The 18,775-nt window shown below is 47.8% G+C and overlaps 2 protein-coding genes across 2 annotated transcripts in view; one reads left to right on the forward strand and one right to left on the reverse strand.

The window, feature by feature from the left end:
- Positions 1-18,775, reverse strand: part of LOC122367952 (trithorax group protein osa-like) — a 75,714-nt gene that overhangs the window by 41,512 nt on the left and 15,427 nt on the right. The window lies entirely within an intron of this gene.
- Positions 12,275-13,369, forward strand: LOC122367950 (MFS-type transporter SLC18B1-like). The gene has a single exon (XM_043341504.1). The coding sequence runs from the start codon at positions 12,275-12,277 to the stop codon at positions 13,367-13,369; it is 1,095 nt and encodes a 364-aa protein (XP_043197439.1).

Raw genomic sequence — 18,775 nt, forward strand, 5'->3', positions numbered from 1 at the left:
GTGTGCCCACCAGGTGTCCCGGCGCGGACACCCACATGGGACTGGGACACACCTTGTCCCGTCCCACCTGGGACTGGGACACATGCCCTGTCCCGTCCCACTCCGTCCTCGGTATGTTCGGACTATTGCGTGAGAATGGTTCGTGGGCTGGTTTCAGTTGACTTCAGACGGAACAGGCGAGCCTTGGGAGGATGTTTGGGCCTTACAAACAATCGAGTCTTTCCTGACTACCACATGCATCGGAGAAATTCCACGAGACAGTATGTCACATACCATGCCATCAATTGGCCGCCAATAATTGTCTGCGGCAGCCTCGTGGGACGGAAGCTCTGGCTCGTCGCGAACAGTTCTCAGCTCCGCAGTGCGGCGGCAGCTCCGCGTGGGAAGCACGTGGCCTTGTTAGCAGCGCCAGGAAATTTCTCCGCGGCTCGTTTGAGAAATCAGAAATCGACTTGGCTATTTAGCACAAGCGGTGAAGCGTCTGGTTTTGTGTTTGGGAACCAATTTAGCACCCAAAAAGCTTCCCAAGGACGCAATAAAGGGTGCTGGATGATTTGGTAAAACGTCTGTTATTGCGTAAAGGACGTTATAGACATAGTGCATATTTTAGTCAACCTTCAAGTCCGTGAAATATGTTATGATGTTGATATTGAGTCAACCATGGAGGCGAGGCCATATATTTCAAGCTCTTTTTAGGCCATTTGTAAGGTTGCAACAAGCCGCTACAATTCGCGAAATTCACTCGACAATCACACATGACTTACTATACCTATTTGTAGTTTTGTGCTCATCTCTCGCAGATCGATTTTTTAAACCGTTTGTTTTTTAAGAAAAATTTCCTTGCACCGTATTCGAATTGCCAAAACCAATACAATTCCTCCTCGAGGCTCGAGCCGTTTCATATCCCGGCACTCAGCCGAAGTATCTTCGCCAGGATGTAGCCAGCGCCGACAGTGGACGCGCATCACCACCGCTCCGGAGAAAGTGGTCAGCTCGTCTCTGCCGGCCACCGACTGCCCTCAGGGTGGCAGCGGGAGGGCGGGGATGAGACCATCAGTCGCAGTGGAGCGTCCGGTAGGGTGTGCAGGGCCCATAGGAAATGTATAATACTGTGCACTTGTGCAGTGAGCTAGCGAGGAGTGGGTTTGGGAAGGAATGGGGACAGTAGGAGCTTTATGGCACGTAAATTATCTGGATTTGGCACACATTGGATTTTGGCGAATTGACACGTAATGAATCTGGATTGTAAAGGTACTAAATTCGGTTGTAAACCTTCACACACAGGAACACAGAGACACCTAGCAATCACTATCCCTACGCCAAGCAGTGACCCAGTCTGGTCCAACGCGTATCAATGAGGTTACACAGTGGCGACCAGACGAGGTCAAACGAGGTCACGCGGGGTCACCAAGGTCAACTTTCTGTCGGGATCCAGCCCGTGAGCCGCGTCACGAGGAAATTCTGCCGACCCTCCCCACCTGAAGCTGACGCGACGTCGAACTAATGAATCAAATTTCACGTCGGCTGTCCGTCAATTAGTGTCGCGTCTTCAAGTCAGTGCGGTTTCCGACGGAAGTGTCATTTCCGCTTGACCTGTACTGTAATTGATGATGAGACGGATAAGTGGTTCATCGCCAAGTCAGCGTTTTATGGTTCGAGGACTGATTAAGGACTGAGGTTACATGCTAATGCGTGCACATGGCCAGAAAAAGCGCACGATTTGTGACTGCGTCATGACTCATGAGGCAGCCCTACCGATAGGTACGTACGGTTCTCCAGTAAAAGTCTTGTTGGTTTTGCTTTTTCGGACATATCTAGTCCTATATAATGTTCAAATGCATAAGTATCAACCCGAATTATGTGTATGCACATTTACCACGAGACTGTGAAATTGCATCGTTGTATGTCAAATACTTTCCGAGATATCCACCAAAAACCTTATTTTCTGCCGTTTGGGGTATTCTGGCCGCGATCTTCCTGGGATCGCCTATGACATCCATGGTGCCACCTAGCGAGAGGGACGCGGAAACACAGAATCATGAATGAATCGAGCGCGTAGTAAACGGTGTATGGAAGGGAGACTTGGCAGAGGCTATCCGGGTGGCCGGCGCGCGGCGCGCCCTTAGGCATCGGCCGACCCTTCGGACCGCGTGGGGTCAGAGGTCGCGCTCGGGAAGTCTCGGCTCTGGGTTTTAGCGCTGTGCAGTCAGGAAGGGAGGGGAGGATAGCGCTAGCCCGACTGACTAGTATCTCCGCTGATTCGTGTGGGGTGGAAGGGATCACAGAACGGGATGGTGGCTAGTGTTGGATGATGGGATGGTGGTTTGGTTAGTGCGTACTGCGTAGAACGTAGCTGAGCATGCATGCTTTTTTCATGGCAAACAACATGCAGCATAATGTGCGGGATTATGCCAGAACTCATACAAAAAGGAGCTAATATTTCGGCCGAGAGAGTGGATGAGTGCCGTGACAAAGCATGACGATGCTGCCAAAAAAAAAAATAAGGTGTTTACCTCAGGTCATGTCAGGGCAGAGCCACTCAGGCCACGAGGCTGGCTCAAGGAGGTCATATCACTTCTTCGATTCGGTAGGTCCTTACAAGTCTACTGGTGGCTTCCCGACTCGCTAGCTCAATTTGATCGGGACTTTTTGGTGAAATCTCCTGTGACCTTGGTGACGTCATAAATGAAGTCGCCTAACTTTAAGAATGGAAAAGTGAATGCTGGGGCTTGCAAAGATTGTATAAAATCGCGAATGCATGCGCTTGAGACAGCTTTAGATCGCTCCCGGCGCCAAAATAACAGTTTTCTTAGTTCCCAATTGATTAATAATCGTGAGGTTGCGTGACCGACCTGACTTCAGGTGACTCTTAAGAAAAATACGAGATAGCTACATACAAGTTGTGAGGCCTCTGGGAGATAGCACTAGATCATATTAGCTTCATTCCCCGTTGAAAAGTCCCCTGGCACGAAGGGTGCTGCGACGTCGCGACATTTTGGGACCTTACAGAGGTTCACTTTTGACGTCATTGGTCAACGGCCTGACCTTAACCTTCGCACTTGTAGGAGGGTGTCGAACAGACCTCCTACCCTCAGTTTTTCGCAAATAACTCGCGCAAAAAGCGGCTGATTGCGACGGAACTTTCAGTACCCTCGAGTTAATCAATATTACGCCTACCCTATAATTTGCATGACCCTGACTCAAAAGACCTTTGACTTGTGACCTGTTTTCCGAGACCATGTTTGGCCGGAATCGCGTTTTGGCGTATTTCGAGTAGAGCGCGTTTTATTGTCTTTTTGTGGCTTTAAGCGATCAAACATGTGAAAGGATGTTGATCCCATGGATTCTAGTGGGTATCAAAGTCACATGAAGGTACTGACCTTTGATGACCTTTGTTCACTCTTTCGAGTTCTACATGTTTCTAGGGTAGATTTTGGAGTTGATTTCGCATTTAGAAACCGTTTGAACATTTAAGAAGTAGTTTTGGTTCCCTCGTAACATGTGACCTGTCCTGACCTGGCACGACCTGGCCTAAATGCACGAAAACATCATCTGTGATCAAAACTAACTTGAATTTCGTGATCAGCACCCCGCAAAACCCAATAACAGCTTCACTTTACGAAGCTCTAACAGGTCCTGATTCCCCGACTTTTGAGTTATATTGACCTGTCAACCAATGACCTAAGACCTTAAAATTGGGTATCATCGGCCTCCTCTCGTCACGGGCAACACGTTCTTTTTCCGCGAAGCTCTAGCTCGATTAGGGGCTGAACGGCAAAGGGGTCCAACGGACCCTCCCCCCCCCTTTACGATAGACGCTGGCAAAACACCAATATGGGCGAGGGTGAAAATACAGCTGCTGTCATAAAAATTCAGCTTGAATCAAAGGTCAGGCTTGCCAAATTTCAGCTCTCGCAGCTATCAACAAAAACAAACATGTGGAGGCGGCACCCGCCTCCCCGCTCCCCCCCCCCCCCCCGTCTCCTCTCGGCCACTGCCAGCGAGGTTTTAAGCGTATCATACATGTTACAAAGCATCATATCAAGATGACACACCCCAGCAGCCATATGCACTGAACAAAAACTTATTACACATATTATTAAAATATATTATATTAAAAACTTATTATAACTTATAAAAACTTATAAAAAACTTAAAAAACTTATAAAAACTTATAAAAACTTATTATAAAAACGTATTATATTAAAAACTTATCGGCACCATAGCACATGGTCGAGACTGTCGTCAGCCACGGACGCGCACTCGACCAACCCTCTGAGCCCGTTGCCTGCGGGTGACCTTGACATGTCACGCCTGATCGGCGGCCGGCCGCTGTCGTGCGGTCGTTACACGCGGAGGGGAGGGAGACACAAAGTTCTACGTTATAGCTGACCTCTGACCTTTCCCTGCGCCCTGGTCACTGACCCCGCTCCATGTCGCTGGGCGGTGGCATGGCGGTGGAAACCGGTTCTAGCCTCTACACATGCCACCATTCTAACCCTCCCCTCCCCACGCTACTACGCGGCGTGGAGTACGCTCGTGCGTAACTGGGCGGAGCAAGGGGTCACGCGATACAGGGGCGGAACTGGTTGCCCTCCCGCTCGCCGAGCGACCAACGACTAATACCCTGGAGAACCGTACCTACAGCACGTCCCAAATGCAAAATTAAAAGGTGTCAAGTAATCAAGAATGATACCATTGCAAGACGATTACTGGGGGGGTTGCGCTGAAACTCGACATGCGGGTTATTGTCGCTTCCACGTCTCGAGAACGACTGTGGAGCCAATTTGCAACAACTTTAGCGACTGGTTAGTAGGGAACTTTGTACGAACTGGGTCTAAAAAATTCACAACATGTGCGGAAAATATGCATGAACAGGTATTTTTTAGATATCTGCGAAAACCGCAGGGGGGGGGGGGTGTCCAAGCACCCCCTCCATTCCCGGCGTGGGTTAAGCAAACAGATATTCGAGTGAGCGGGACAGCTTCCGTAACTTTAACATGCGCATGACGGGGGGGGGGGGGCGGCTCTACAGAGCGCCCTCTCGTTTTTCTGCAATATCTTCTAGGCTGCTGAACGTATTGACACGAAACTGTCGTCCTTCGGCCGCGTGCACAATGGCCTCAGATGACACAGCCAACACTGATTTCGAAATCTCTGGCCGAAATGGACCATAAAACATTTGTGAATTCATGATATAACATTTACGTGAGTGCCTGACCTAGTTTTGACCTGAAAAATTCGAAGTACCTACAAGTTCAGTACCCGCAGGGTATTTTAGGCATATACACGAATGAGCTAAAGATGTGAGATGTAAGCGTACTTAAGTGTAGGGGTCCACCTCAACAAAAATGAGCTTAATGTGAGATGTAGGCCGCCGGCCAGAGGCGGGGTCCAAAAATTGTGAACAAGCCAAAATGTTGATAAACTTTATCTGGACCTGACCTGTGACGTCATCGGTGACCTCGATGCCAATGAAATTATCAATTAGGTTTCCTCAGACAGTTTCTCCACACACAGAAAAATATTGACACTAGAGGTGGCAAAAGATGAAAATTTTGGGAACCAGACTCGGACCAGACCCGGCTGGACATTTCTGGAACCAGTCGGACCCGGTCTTAGTTGGAATCGGAACCATTAGGACCCGTTCCTCAAAATTCAATTAATGCAAACTACTTGCAGGTATCATTAGTATCATAATGTAAAACAGCCTATTTCTCACTGGGAATACTCATGAGGTACTGTGTGTAAAGAAACATTCACTCCATTCACTTCATATTTTGCAATAATGTGTAGTGTGCAAGATGTATAGTTTATGGTAGGCCGTAGGACCCGGTTGGACCCATAATAAAATTTCCAGGAACCGGTCTGGACCCAGATGGGTCCAGACTGGGTCTTTTGACCGGGTCCTCGGGTCCACATTTTGCCACCTCTAATTGACACCGTTAGCGGTGTAATTGCACAGTACATATCTGAGCACTTGAGGAAAGTTAATTTAGTCCCTTCCCCGCTGAAATTACTCGCGCTTCTAAATGAACACCAGGAAGAAAGTAATAGAACACTGTTAGGAGGGTTGGGTGTTTTACTACATGTAGCAAAACACCCAACCCTCCTAACAGTGTTCTATTACCTTCTTCCTGGTGTTCATTTAGAAGCGCGAGTAATGTAAGCGGGGAAGGGACTAAATTAACTTTCCTCAAGTGCTCAGATATGTACTGTGCAATTACACCGCTAACGGTGTTAATATTTTTCTGTGTGCAGGGCTATCAAATGCTGTTTGCATTCGGAGGTAGGAGACGGGGAAGCCGGAAGGGGTCCTGCGGCTCTGTAGAGCCCCATCACAGTCAACCGGGTTATCGAAAATTAAAAATAGGTAAATACCGCAAAGTCAGGGGCGTCGCCACGGATTTTTGAGTGGGGGGGGGGGTCGGGTTTCTAGTCTTCACCCGATGGGTAGGGGTGTTTTTTTTGCCACACTTCCCAGTTTTGTGCGTGCGTAAGTGTGTGTGTGCGTGTGTAACAAATCGGCGCGCAGCGCCGCCAAAATTGGTATAACCTATTAGGTAGGTATACCTACCTACATCACTTGCGTAAAAATTATCACTGGTCACTTAAGGTCAGGTCGCCATGTCAAGTTCAGTTATACGGTATACCTCTATAAAAACTTTCCTGAGTTTCCCCTCTCGCCATTCTTGTAGCTTTTCTCCCATAACTTCGAAATTTGGTACACTGTATAGGTACCTAATGTATGGGGTTATACGTGTCAGCAATTCATGATTCTGAGGATTTACATCTATGATCTGAAGGCAGGTCAAATACGTGACCTCATCATTAGAAAATAATGAGAAATTAGAAAAAGCACGAGTGCCTCCTGCTTTGAAAAAGTTCGTCAGAAACGCAAAATATCTTTGGAGCCATGACAAATCAGCTCATTCATTGCCAGGGACAGGGTGCAACTTATGGCGAGTGATGACTCGAAAGGTCATTAGTGGAAATGTCCATCGATGGCCACCAGCATTTTTTTCTACAACTTTTGACGAAGACGCGGTAGAGCGATGACAGCACCTGGAAGGTGTTCACTGTTCAGCTCAACAACACGGATCCATTCATATGCAGCAGGAGGTCCTTTTTCGATCAGGACATAACGTTGACCTGAGGTCGTTTTAACGTTAATTCTGAATGGTCAAATTTTAACTCATGTGACGCGTCTCAAAGAGATCAAGACGGTGGTGACAAGACAACATACGTACATACCATACAAATTCACGGAATTGAAAGTTATTGCAAAGCAGATGTTTCGGCAGAATCTGTCCAGTTAGCTGTTTGCCTTCTTATGGGCCAAACATAGACCTGAGATGAAATCTAACGCGAAGCTAGCGAAAGAGCGTTAAAAGAGCTATCGAATAGTTTTCTGCTTCACTGTAGCCCTTCTATTGGTGGTTTCCCAGTCGCTAACGTATTTAACGTATACTAAACTAACGCTGAGGCATGCTTTCGACCCCTGATCGATCTACAGGTTTGCGGAAAAAAGAGCATGCTGCCCGTGACGAGAGAAAGCCGATGGTACCCATTTACAAGTTTTCGGGTCATCTCAGGACTCAGGTCATCGCCAATAAGTAGAGAAACTCGGGACCTGCTAGAACTTAACCCTCGCCGGCCGAGGGGGGGGGGGCGGGTGCCGCCCCCCATAGGGTTTTTTCGCGATAGCTCCGAACACGCTGGCGATAGAGAGCTGAAACTTGGCATACCTGACCTTTGATCCAAGCCGCATCTTTTGACACCAACCGCATTTTTGGGTCAGGTCAGGTCACTGACCTATGACGTCATAAGTGAACCTCTGCACGGTCTTCAGATGTCGCAACTTCGCAACGCCCTCACTGCCAGAGGAGATGTCACAGGGAAATGAAACTTGCAGGATCTAGTATCCATTATGAGTCTCACAACTTGTATATCTCGGATTTTTCCTAAAGGTCATATGAGGTCAGGTCATTTTCGTGACCTCACCATTATAAGTCAATGGGGAAAAATTCAAACTGCTATTCTGGCGCCGGGAACGATCTCCAACTATCTCAAGCACACAGAATCGTGATTTGATGCACTCCTTGCAAGGTCAGATGCGTCACTTTTGCAATGTTGACCTTGCGTGACGTCATTTATGACGTCATCAAGGTCATATTAGTTTTTCGTCAATAACTCTTGATCAAATTGAGCTAGCGAGTCGAGAAAGCCACCAATGGACTCAGGAAGACCTGACGAATCGAATGATATGCGACATGACCCCTTTCGACCAACTTCGTGACCTGGGGGTGCTGACCTGACCTTGACCTGAGGTCAACATCCCAAGTTGACCTGACCCGGACAAAAAGTAAATCATTCGACGCGCCTGAGCGAGGCGAACACGATGCTGCCAACATCGCGGCTCTGCGGCCGTTTTTTTTTTTTTGCGAAGTTATTCACCAAAAACTGAACCGTACCTTGGGGCACTTGACCTGACCTCAGAGGTCACCGGTTGACCTAGGACCTTAAAATCGGGTACCAATCTCTGCGTCTCGTAACGGCGCACACGCTCGTTTTTTCCGCGACGCGCTAGCTCCACCAGGGGCGAAACGGCGAGGGGGGGGGGTCGTACCAACCCCCCCCCCCTCGGCCGGCGCGTATGTAGAAAACCAATAGGTCCGGCGAGGGTTAACGAATGTACGTTGTGATGGTTTTTCGAGGTTCTGATTACGAATGTTATCTTAGTTTTGAGCGAAGATGATGACTCCATGCATTTGGGGTAGATCAGGTCAGGTCAGATCGACCAGTGTCCAGTACCTAATAGTGGATGACCACCACCGATTGCTTCCTAGCATGTTAGGTATATGAATAAGCAACACAACTACTTCTTAAATGTTCAGATGGGCGCTAAGTTCAAAATCAGCTCCAAAAAGTACCCTATCAATTAAAAGCACGTTATGAAAAAGTGAACTAAGGTCATCTTTATTTGAATCAGGGATATCGATTTATTTTAAGTAGGTGATTAACTCGAGCGCACCGGAAGTTTCGTTGCAATCGGCTCCTTTTTGCGCGACTTCTTTGCGAAAGCCCGAGACGGTTCCATCTGACTCCCTTTCCCCTACATGTGCACTGTACAGCTAGTTGTGACGGTAGCCATGGGGCTGAGGCTAGTTTGTAGTTTTGTAGTTAGGTACTGATCCGACGAATCGACTGCGACCATTTTTTTAAAACGATCAGACGAACGCTCGGGGCAGTTTTGGCGCGTCCAATCCTTTGAGGGATAAAAAGGTATACTAGGATGGGGGCTACTTAAAAACATTGTTGTGCTGGTGTTCCCCGCCCACAGCTAATTGACCTTTAGGTAATTGGCTAATTGGCTTTAGGGAGCTCTTGAAGCGATTTTGAATCTGATGTATTTGTTGGTGTTGCTGACGCCTGCTTCACTGACATAAAAGCTAAAAAAGCATACTCAGCATCGCAAAAAGTGGGGGGTCGACACCCCCAGTTTTCAAGAGTGGGGGGGTCACGACCCCCCGACCCCCCCGTCGGCGACGCCCCTGCGCAAAGTCATGCATGTGTAGCAATAGAAAAACACAGTTTTTACTTTTTACGAATAATCACACAACCCGAGGGCATTTTCAGACAGCGCATCCAAACATATTTCCAAAGTCATAACATTTCGGTACATTGCGAATAGCCTTTACATCGTCTCGATCGGTACGCCCCCTCTCCGTCAGAAATTAAACTAAGGCTTCGGGACACGAATGTTTCAGCAGCGCCACCGCCATCGTCCGCTTAGTGGCGCCATCTGAGCTCACTACTCGGCAACAAAAGACGATCCGGGCGATGCTGCTCGCCGCCGCGCCGGCCCGGGGGGGGGGGGGGGGGGGGCGTAGCTTTTTCGTGATAGGATAGCTCGGAACACGCCAGCGATAGAGAGCTGAAACTTCGCATGCCTCACCTTTGATTCAAGCCGGATCTTATGACACCAACCGCATTTTCAGGTCAGCATGTCACATTGTCAATGCAGATTGAGGAGTGGATCTCGATGGCACTATTCATAGGCGTAGGAGGCGGAGGGGGGCTGGAGGGGGGGGGGGAAAGATTTCTCCACGAGGATTTCTCAAAATCCATCAGGATCAGGAGAAATCCATCGGGATTTCTCAAAAAGTTAACTTTAAAACGGCGGCGCGCAGGGCCGCTGGTTTTGGTACACCCGTTCATTCATACCTACATCATTTCCGCATGCATGTGAAAATTTCAGACCCGGGTCGTTCAAGGTAGGGTTACCAGGCCACGTCAAGTGACATTACCTCAGAAAAGGTTCAAAGGCTCGCATGCGAGCGAGCCTATAGAGCCAGAGCCAGAGCCGAGCCAATAGACACCCTTTTTGTTGAAAAATTTCAACTTCAAAATTTGCCCTTTTATGACCTGAACATGACCTGACCTAAGCTAAATTCAGCTCAAAACAATCTCGAATGACACAAACGACATTAAATTCGAAATATATGGCCTAAATGGACCATAAAACATGTGTCACGTGACTGACGCATGATATAATATTTCCGTGACTTAGGATGACCTGACCCTGACCTCAAAATCAAATTACAAGTTTGGTACCCTCAGGGTATCTTAAGCATCTGTTCACGAGTGTGTAAACCGAAAATGAGCATGATCTGACTTGTAAGACGGCGGCTAGAGCCCAAAATGTGAATAAGCCAAAATGCTAAGAATTTTTACTTTGACCTGACCTGTGACGTCATCGGTACCTCGAGGTCAATGAAATTAGGTTTCGCTCGACAGTTTTTCCGGGGCTATCAGACGCCGTTTGAATTTTGACGGTCGGCCCAGTAGTTTCGGAGTTAGGATGGGTGGGGGAGGCTATGAAGAGCCGCCCCCCCCCCCCCCCCCCAGTAGGGCGTGGTATACGCAGACCCCAATGGGGCGCGGGTTAAGAACACGACAGGATTAGGTATGTATATTCATTATTCACCAGTAAAACGCCTTTGGGGGGCGACAAACTGGCGAGCGAGAGGGTGAGCCTTGCACGTGCGGAATTGCGAGTGGGTACCTCAAAATGACTTATGCACAGCACCCTACTAACCGGTCTCTAGCGATGTGCCAAATTTGAGCGCAATCGGCCCAGCCGTTTTCGAGATCTGGAAGCGGCACCCTGCACGTGCGCACGTGTTAACTGGGTCCCAACTGACTTGTGCACGGCACTCTTCTAACCGGTCCCTAGCCGTGTACCAAATTTGAGCGCAATCGGTTCTGCCGTTCTTGAGATCTGGTAACGACCCCTGCGTGCGCACGTGCAGCGGCACCCTAACCGTGACACAGGAATGGGTGCCTGCCTCATCATGCCATTTTTCAGGGCCATTGGCCCAGTAATTACCGAGATATTGCAATTGTTGCAAAACTGACACCTCTTCGTTTTGCACGTGGCGTGGCAGTTGGCATGTACGAGGTCACACACATGCATCGGTAATAGTTCAATACTTGGTAGAAGGAATGAAGCTACCCTATAAAAACTTCTGCAAGTAAATTGTTACAGTGGTTGCGGAGATATAAGTTTCGCAACAGCGTGACCACGGCCGGCCCCTCATACTCAGAAATTTATGCTATTCTAACTACTTAGACTTCGATCGCTCCGCTCGCTCCGTAACAGTAGCGTGCGCAGTAGCTTACGCACAACTCGACAATGGGTCCGAAACTACAATGGAGGAGCGTCACGTGTGTCACGTGCCCTGCCACCTGTGAGATTTTTGTGACATACAAGGAGGTGAAACAGAGGGAATGTGTCCCAGCCGCCGTCACTCTTCTGTCTTCTTCCGTGTTGTCGGCTGCTAAATCAGTGGTCCAGCGTTGGAGAGTCATGGTGGTCTCTAAACAGCTACCAAAAAGTTTGTTCACAGTAGAACAGTCAGAAAACTCGCCACTGCTTCTTACAACGACACAGGAAAGTGCAAAGGCGTATTTTCAGGACGGCACTGTTTCAGGAAAACAAGAGTTATCAAGAAACAGCGAGATCGAGTCCGGATCTGACAACTCTTCATCCGCTGCTGATGGCCAATCATCTACTATCCCTGAGCGCACCTGCTGGTCTCAAGTGAAACTGTTGGCATGCCTCTCGGCTAGCAATTTTCTAACCGGCGCCGGTCCGAACACACACATACTGCTCATCACAACAGAAGCTGATCGTCGTGGCCTGAGCAATGCCTCAGCGAGCTCAGTCTTCAGCTGCCACGCGTTCTCCCTCGCGCTGGGGTTCTGGGCCATGGGCTGGCTGGCGCCGCGTATCGGCGTGGTGACGCTCTACAGACTCGGCCTGCTGCTGACTGGGGTCATCCTGGTGGTCTACGGTCTACTCGTCTACGTGGAGAACCATACGGCGTTCCTGGTGTCGAGCATGACACTGCGAGCCGTCGAGGGCGTTGGTACGGCGGCAGTGCTGACTGGAGTGCGCTCAATCATCATCAACCAGTTCCCGCAGAGGATGAACTCGGCCATGAGCCTCGTGGAGGGAATGTACGGAGCGGGCTCGTGCCTCGGTCCGGCCCTCGGCGGCGCCTTGTACTCGATCGGCGGCTACGGGGCTCCGTTCTACGCGCTCGGGACGCTGTCGGTAGCTAACGCTGCCATCAGCCTGCTCCTGATGCCGGCCGTGACGGAACACCAAGCTGACTCACCGGAGAATGAGGTCCAAGGGCCAAACTACCGTGACAGCCTGCTGTTCGCACTTTCCAACGCCGACAGCTGGCTCATTTTAGCGGCTTCCTGTTCGGTGGCCGTGAATTGGAATGGCATCGACAACTCTCTTGCACCATATGCGCTCGACACGCTCAACATGGAGCTTCCGGAGCTGAGCCTCTTCTTTATGGGATCGTTTGCCGGATTCGGACTCTCCAGCCCGCTGTGGGGTCGACTCTCGGACTCCATCGACAACACGTTCGTGCTAGAGGCCGGCTGTCTGGCGCTGGTGGCGCTCGGCATCCTGCTCATCCCTCCCTCGCCTCTGCTCGGTGTTCTACCGTCCCGTCTTCTGCTGGGAGTGGGGATGACACTGCGCGAGGTGTTTCAGATGGGCGTCAACCTGCCCCTGCTGCCCCTCCTGGTGAGGCTCTTAGTGTCCCGCGGTATGCCGGACGATATCCGCAGCCACGCGCTCCTCACCTCCCTGAGTGGTTTTACCTTCGCTGCGGGTAATGCACTGGGCCCGATGTTCGGTGGTCTGGTGACAGACTTCTGGGGCTTCCCCGTCCTGGCGACCTGGCTGAGCGGCATCACGGCCCTCCTCTCTGTGATGATGGCCGCACGCGCTCTGGTCTACCACCTGTCTCGTCGGACGGCACCGGCGCACTGTAAAGCCTAAGTTACGCTAGCATGATTTTGTTGATTATTGATTATGAATTCCGCGTTTTTTTTCTGTTTCTGTGACATTTTGGCTTGCGTTGTAAATTCGTCCCATAGCGTATCTATGTATTGAGCAAGCTACACTGCCAGCCTGTCGTCCCGTGAAACGAAATCCTGCAAAAACTGACAGGCACCGAAAAAAGTTCAATGCTCTGAATTCTTCGGTTTATTTGTTGAGCAAATAGAACAGTGTATGTACAGTGTACACGATTCACTAATATTGTAAGTATTAGTGAATAATTAATATTGTACTCAATTGCATATCATATCTTATCCCATTTCTCATCTTGTATATTTAACCCTCGCCCGCACATGGGGGGGGTGGTTGCCACCCCCCCCCCAGGCAGTCTTTCTGCTCTGCACTCAACATTTTTAGAGCTAGAAGGCTGATTTTTCGTATAGCTGCTCGTCTATCCTTTCTTGATGTCCACTGAAAATTTCAAGTTTCTGTAATTTTTGGTTTCGGAGATATGACCTTGTTTTTCAGGTCATGTCATGACCCAAATGGCCAATTCTCAACATCTTGCGTTTGCCATGGGCCTTGTGAGCTTTTGACACCCTGATTTCGGCCTTTTTTGCCAGTCTTACCTCCCACCTATCATGGAACATGTTGTTCGACGATGTACAGGGGTCAAGGTCAGGGTCAAGGTCAACCTAGGTCATCTAAGATAATTGCGTTTTAGGCAAGCTGAATTTACTTTTTGTGAAGTTTTTTGACTGCATTTTTGGTAAAAGCTTCTCAGATCATTATTTCATGTGATATGGACCCAAAAACAATCGGTGCACACATCAGTATACACACAGACACACACAGACATACAAACACATATAATTGACCTTGACCTAACTTGACCTGAAATGACCTCAGCAGCAAAATTCTGGTCGGATAGTGTGACAAAGAGGTTCTAGCTGGCTTGGCACCAGAAAACAGCATCGTCATCGGTATTTGATAAGCAGCGCACTTGATATCCAACGGTGACCCAAAACAGCAACATTTTTTAGTTTGACCTGACCTGGAAGGTCAATGACTGACCTGAGAAGGTAAAACTGGGTGTCATTGGATTTGTCTCTTCCCAAAGAATCTTTTTGGTCTTTACTGCTAAGCTCTATCTCCAACAGGAACGAAATGGCGCGGGGGGGGGGGGGTGGCAACCACCCCCCCCCCCCCCCATGTGCGTTCTAGGATGGGAAAATGGCATGTGCGGGCGAGGGTTAATACATTCATTGAAAACAAAACAACTATAGTGTTAAGTGTCACCTCGAGTGTCGTAAACCCGCGCCCTGCTGGGGGGGGGGGGGGGGTTGAACACCCCTTGTGTTTTTTTTTGCACACTTTATCATACATCGATTCTACACATGTGAAAATTTCAGACCAAGCTCATTTTAGGTCAGGTCACCAGGTCACTTGAAGTGACCTCACCTCATAAAAAGCTTCAATGTCTGCTATAGCTACACCGAGTGACCGATCGCTTTGAAGCTTTCAGTGCTTGCTAAGAACTATATCATGTACGGCTCTCGCGAGATTAAGCGGTAGGTTTTATTCTTTTACATTTCCGGTTATATCTCAGACACTAATCGATCTACGATGAAGCAATTTTACACGATCATGGCCGGCTTGTGAACCAACAAGTCGATCGCATCTTCAACACTTAAAAGCTTAAGACGACGAAGATATAGCCTGAAGTACACTAAATTTTCTAGGTGCAAAACCTACCGCTAAAACCCGCGAGACCTGTACAAAATGTATATCTCAGCATTTTGATATCGGTGACCTAAGGTCAGGTCTAGTGATGTCAATTACAGAAAATCGGAATACCGATACCAAACCAAATATCAACCAAAACCGTGGGGAAATACCGAAACCAAACCAACTTTGAAAGATGAGGGAAATACCAACTTTTTACCAATTTCTTAGCCTCTTATACATTAGTAAGGGTTCATAATACCTACCAACAAAATACCAAACACATTAGGATTGAAATACCAAATACCAAGTTGGCATCGGTTTGGTATCGACTATCGGTATACCAAAAAGTTGGTATCCGATTGACATCTCTAGTCAGGTCAATTTTGCGACCTCCCATGATTCAATGTCAATGAGAGAAAGCTGAAATGCGCCGCTTTTGGACGAAAGCCATTATAAACACTCCCAAAAACTGAATTACAAGTAACTTAGACACACTGAACATGAAAATGGTATCCGTGACCCATGTTTATGCCCCTGAGGTCATCTCAGGTCACGAATGGTATCTAAGAGTTTTCGCAAATATTTTTTGATAGAGGCATTTTAGAGTGCAATTAAAACGCATTGGTGTTCAGCTCGAAGATACGGATCGACTGATAAGCAGCATGACCATTTTCGTTCAGGTCATGACCTTGACCTGAGGTCAAATTTTTTAAGTTGACTTTGCAAGGCCAAGTTGTATTTCATTCGATGCGTCTTGACGAGAGGAACACGATGCCGGTAAAAGTAACCTCGGGCAAGGCTTGGGTCAAAAGTTATTGCAGCAAAACCGTTTCAGAAAAAAAAAATCAGCTAAGTTTGGCAGTTTTTGCCTACTGCAGGCCAAACTGTTGACGTTATGTCATATCTGAGAGAATGATTCAGAAAGGGCGTTAACCCGGCACCGCCTGGGCTATTTCCGTACCCACGACAGCCTGGGGGGGGGGGGGGGTCGGATCCGACCCCCCCCCCTGTTATCTCGAGAACCAATGGTCGTATCGAGCCCCGCGAGGCGGCGTTCGAAAGGTCTCTACGAGACCTTCCCAAAGCACTCTTAAGATTTTAAGATTGAGGTCAACTTTCGGGTCAAGGTCAGGTCTAAGGTCAAATTCAGGGGTTTTGCATGATTAGGCTTACGGACAGCGGAATCGATAGCTGCTGCTCGAAACTCACCAAAAATGACCTCAAAGGCCTAGTGAAGGTACCATGTGCGTATAGGGGTCATACTAAGTACGGGTCAAGGTCAGGTCAGGTCACGAAAGGTCACGGTTTTCAATTTCTGCTACATGGGCGTGCGACACATGTTTTATGGCTTATTTTTCACGCCGAATCCGATGGTAATGGTTATATGTGACCCCAAGTCACTGTGCTGGTGATAAGTGTGCATTGAAAGCATAAAAAATCGTTTATACCCTACATAACTAAAGGAGGGCTAAGAAAAAAAGTCAATTTTTCAACTTTTTATTTTTGACATGAAAATACACTTTTCTAGACGAGCTTTGCCCCAGGAATCTAGTGGTGCCATTTGTTTTCACATGCGATGTTCAGAAGTGCCTCTAATTCACGAAAATGCTTATGACGTCACCATGCACTATGCATGTTGGAGCTATTTTTTACAATTTGGGGGTCAAAAATCAAGATAGAAAGTTGAAATTTGGGGCATCTAATGTTCTAATAGAGCTCTACAACATATATTCCGGTTTTTTGGAAATTCCCAAAATGTTGGATTTTATTAGCTGTTTTCCAAAAAATGTAGTTTTTTTAATTTTTAGGGGTGAAAAACGCATTTTATGGAAAATCCGAGATAGCCATTTTAAAGAACTCGTTGAGCTGCGTCTTTTCATGTCCTTAATTTGCAATTTGCTTCAAACCCTGATTTTTGGCGATTTTTTAAACATTTACCGTTTGTTGACTAAAAACGCCATGTAGTTACATCACTAAAATCGATATATCTCAAAAAATTTTGGACATTTTTTCTTAAAAATTGCACAGGAGACGTCAAATCGATGGGGGAGAAGGTATGCCAAGTTTCAAGTAGATAGCGAAAGTGGTTCATGAGTTATTTAAGAAAAACGGAGGGGGGGGGGGGGTCGGATCCGACCCCCCCCCCCCCCCAGGCGGTCGCGGGTTAATTGGGCTATCGAATACGCTTTTCCGCGGCACTGTAGCTCTATTGGTTCCCGAGTAGTATGCGTTGGTTTTTTGGAAATCGTCGACATTCGACCTGAAAATCGGCAAAATTTTGCCTTCAATGACCTTTGGTGACCTGACCTTTGACCTGACCAAAAAAGAGACTAAGTGATTTCGTCATCATTTTTGGCGCTCTTTTGAACGCCGCCTTTCGGGTATCGCTACGTGGCCCAGGAGCCGAGTTAGAAGGGGATGTTCAAACACCCCCCAGCAGGGCGTGGAAATCCAGGACCCCCAGTGGGGCGCGGGTAAACCCGGCAGGCGGTGGGCCTCTCGGCCACATTCCACGCGGTGGGGGGGGGGACATTTTTTTGCCCCCCCCCCCGTATCTCCGAAACTACTGAACGGATCCGGAAAATGCAAACGGCGTTCGATAGCCCTGTCAAATTTGTCGAGGAAAACCAAATTTCATTGACCTCGGGGTCACTGATGACGTCACAGGTCAGGTCAAAGATAAAATGTTTCACCGTTCACGGGTCTTCTAGGGAAAGCGCTATAACACCGAGTAAAACGCATTTTGTCGAAAATCAGCGATAGGGTGTCAGTTGTCTAGTACATATGCTGCTGCTATTAGAGGTCACTGGTCATACCAGGTCAGGTCACAGGTCAGGTCACCAAGGGTCACCACATGAGCCCAACTTTACTAAGATTGTGCGATGCATGTTTTATGGCCAATTTTTCATTTCCAACTCAATGGTGTTGGTTGTTAGACCATCAGGCACGGTTTAGGTCACTTTCTGGTGGAGGTCAGGTCAAGGTCAGGTAAAAAAGGTCAAATTACAAAGTTGATAGTTTTGCATAAAATGGGTATTGATTCGATGTAGCTCGTCCCGGGGAGTCTAATGGTGATCTTCGTTTTGCGCTACGAGGTCTAGAATTACGAACAAAATTGAGTTTGAAAATTTGACGTCATCAATTTTGAACAGTTTTTCGCTATAACTTGGCCAAAAAAAAAGAGGTATCGATCTCAAATTTGGTATGTAGATAGAATGCTGTAGGGACTATTACATATATTCCGTTTTTTCGAAATTCAAAAAACGTTTTGGATTTTTGGGCTATTATATTTTTAAAAAATCCTTTTTTTATTTTTGGGGGTCAAAATTCAAAAATTTCAAAAATTCGAGATAGCAGTTTTGTAGCCTGTTTAATTTTACACCTTTTACGTTTACTCTTCTGTATCTCTGAAGCTGCAGGCCTGACAGCTCTTCCCGCGAAACCTTTTTTTGGGTCGAAAATGGCAGAAATGACGACACTCTGACGTCATTAGCGGCCAACCTATCATAGCTTTGCAAGCACGTGATATGAATGGCCGTCCTCCGCCTGACTGCAGTTTCAGTTTCAACAGCATTTATGATGTGGGAGAAGGATGAGCCTATTTGAAAGTACTTTTGCTTATTTGTTAATCAGAAATTACTTTCTATAGATGGCAGGATTTTGTAAAAAGGTGCCCAC

This window comes from Amphibalanus amphitrite, unplaced genomic scaffold (genome assembly GCF_019059575.1).
Source record: "Amphibalanus amphitrite isolate SeventyFive unplaced genomic scaffold, NRLGWU_Aamphi_draft 000910F_arrow, whole genome shotgun sequence".
Lineage (NCBI taxonomy): Eukaryota > Metazoa > Arthropoda > Thecostraca > Balanomorpha > Balanidae > Amphibalanus > Amphibalanus amphitrite.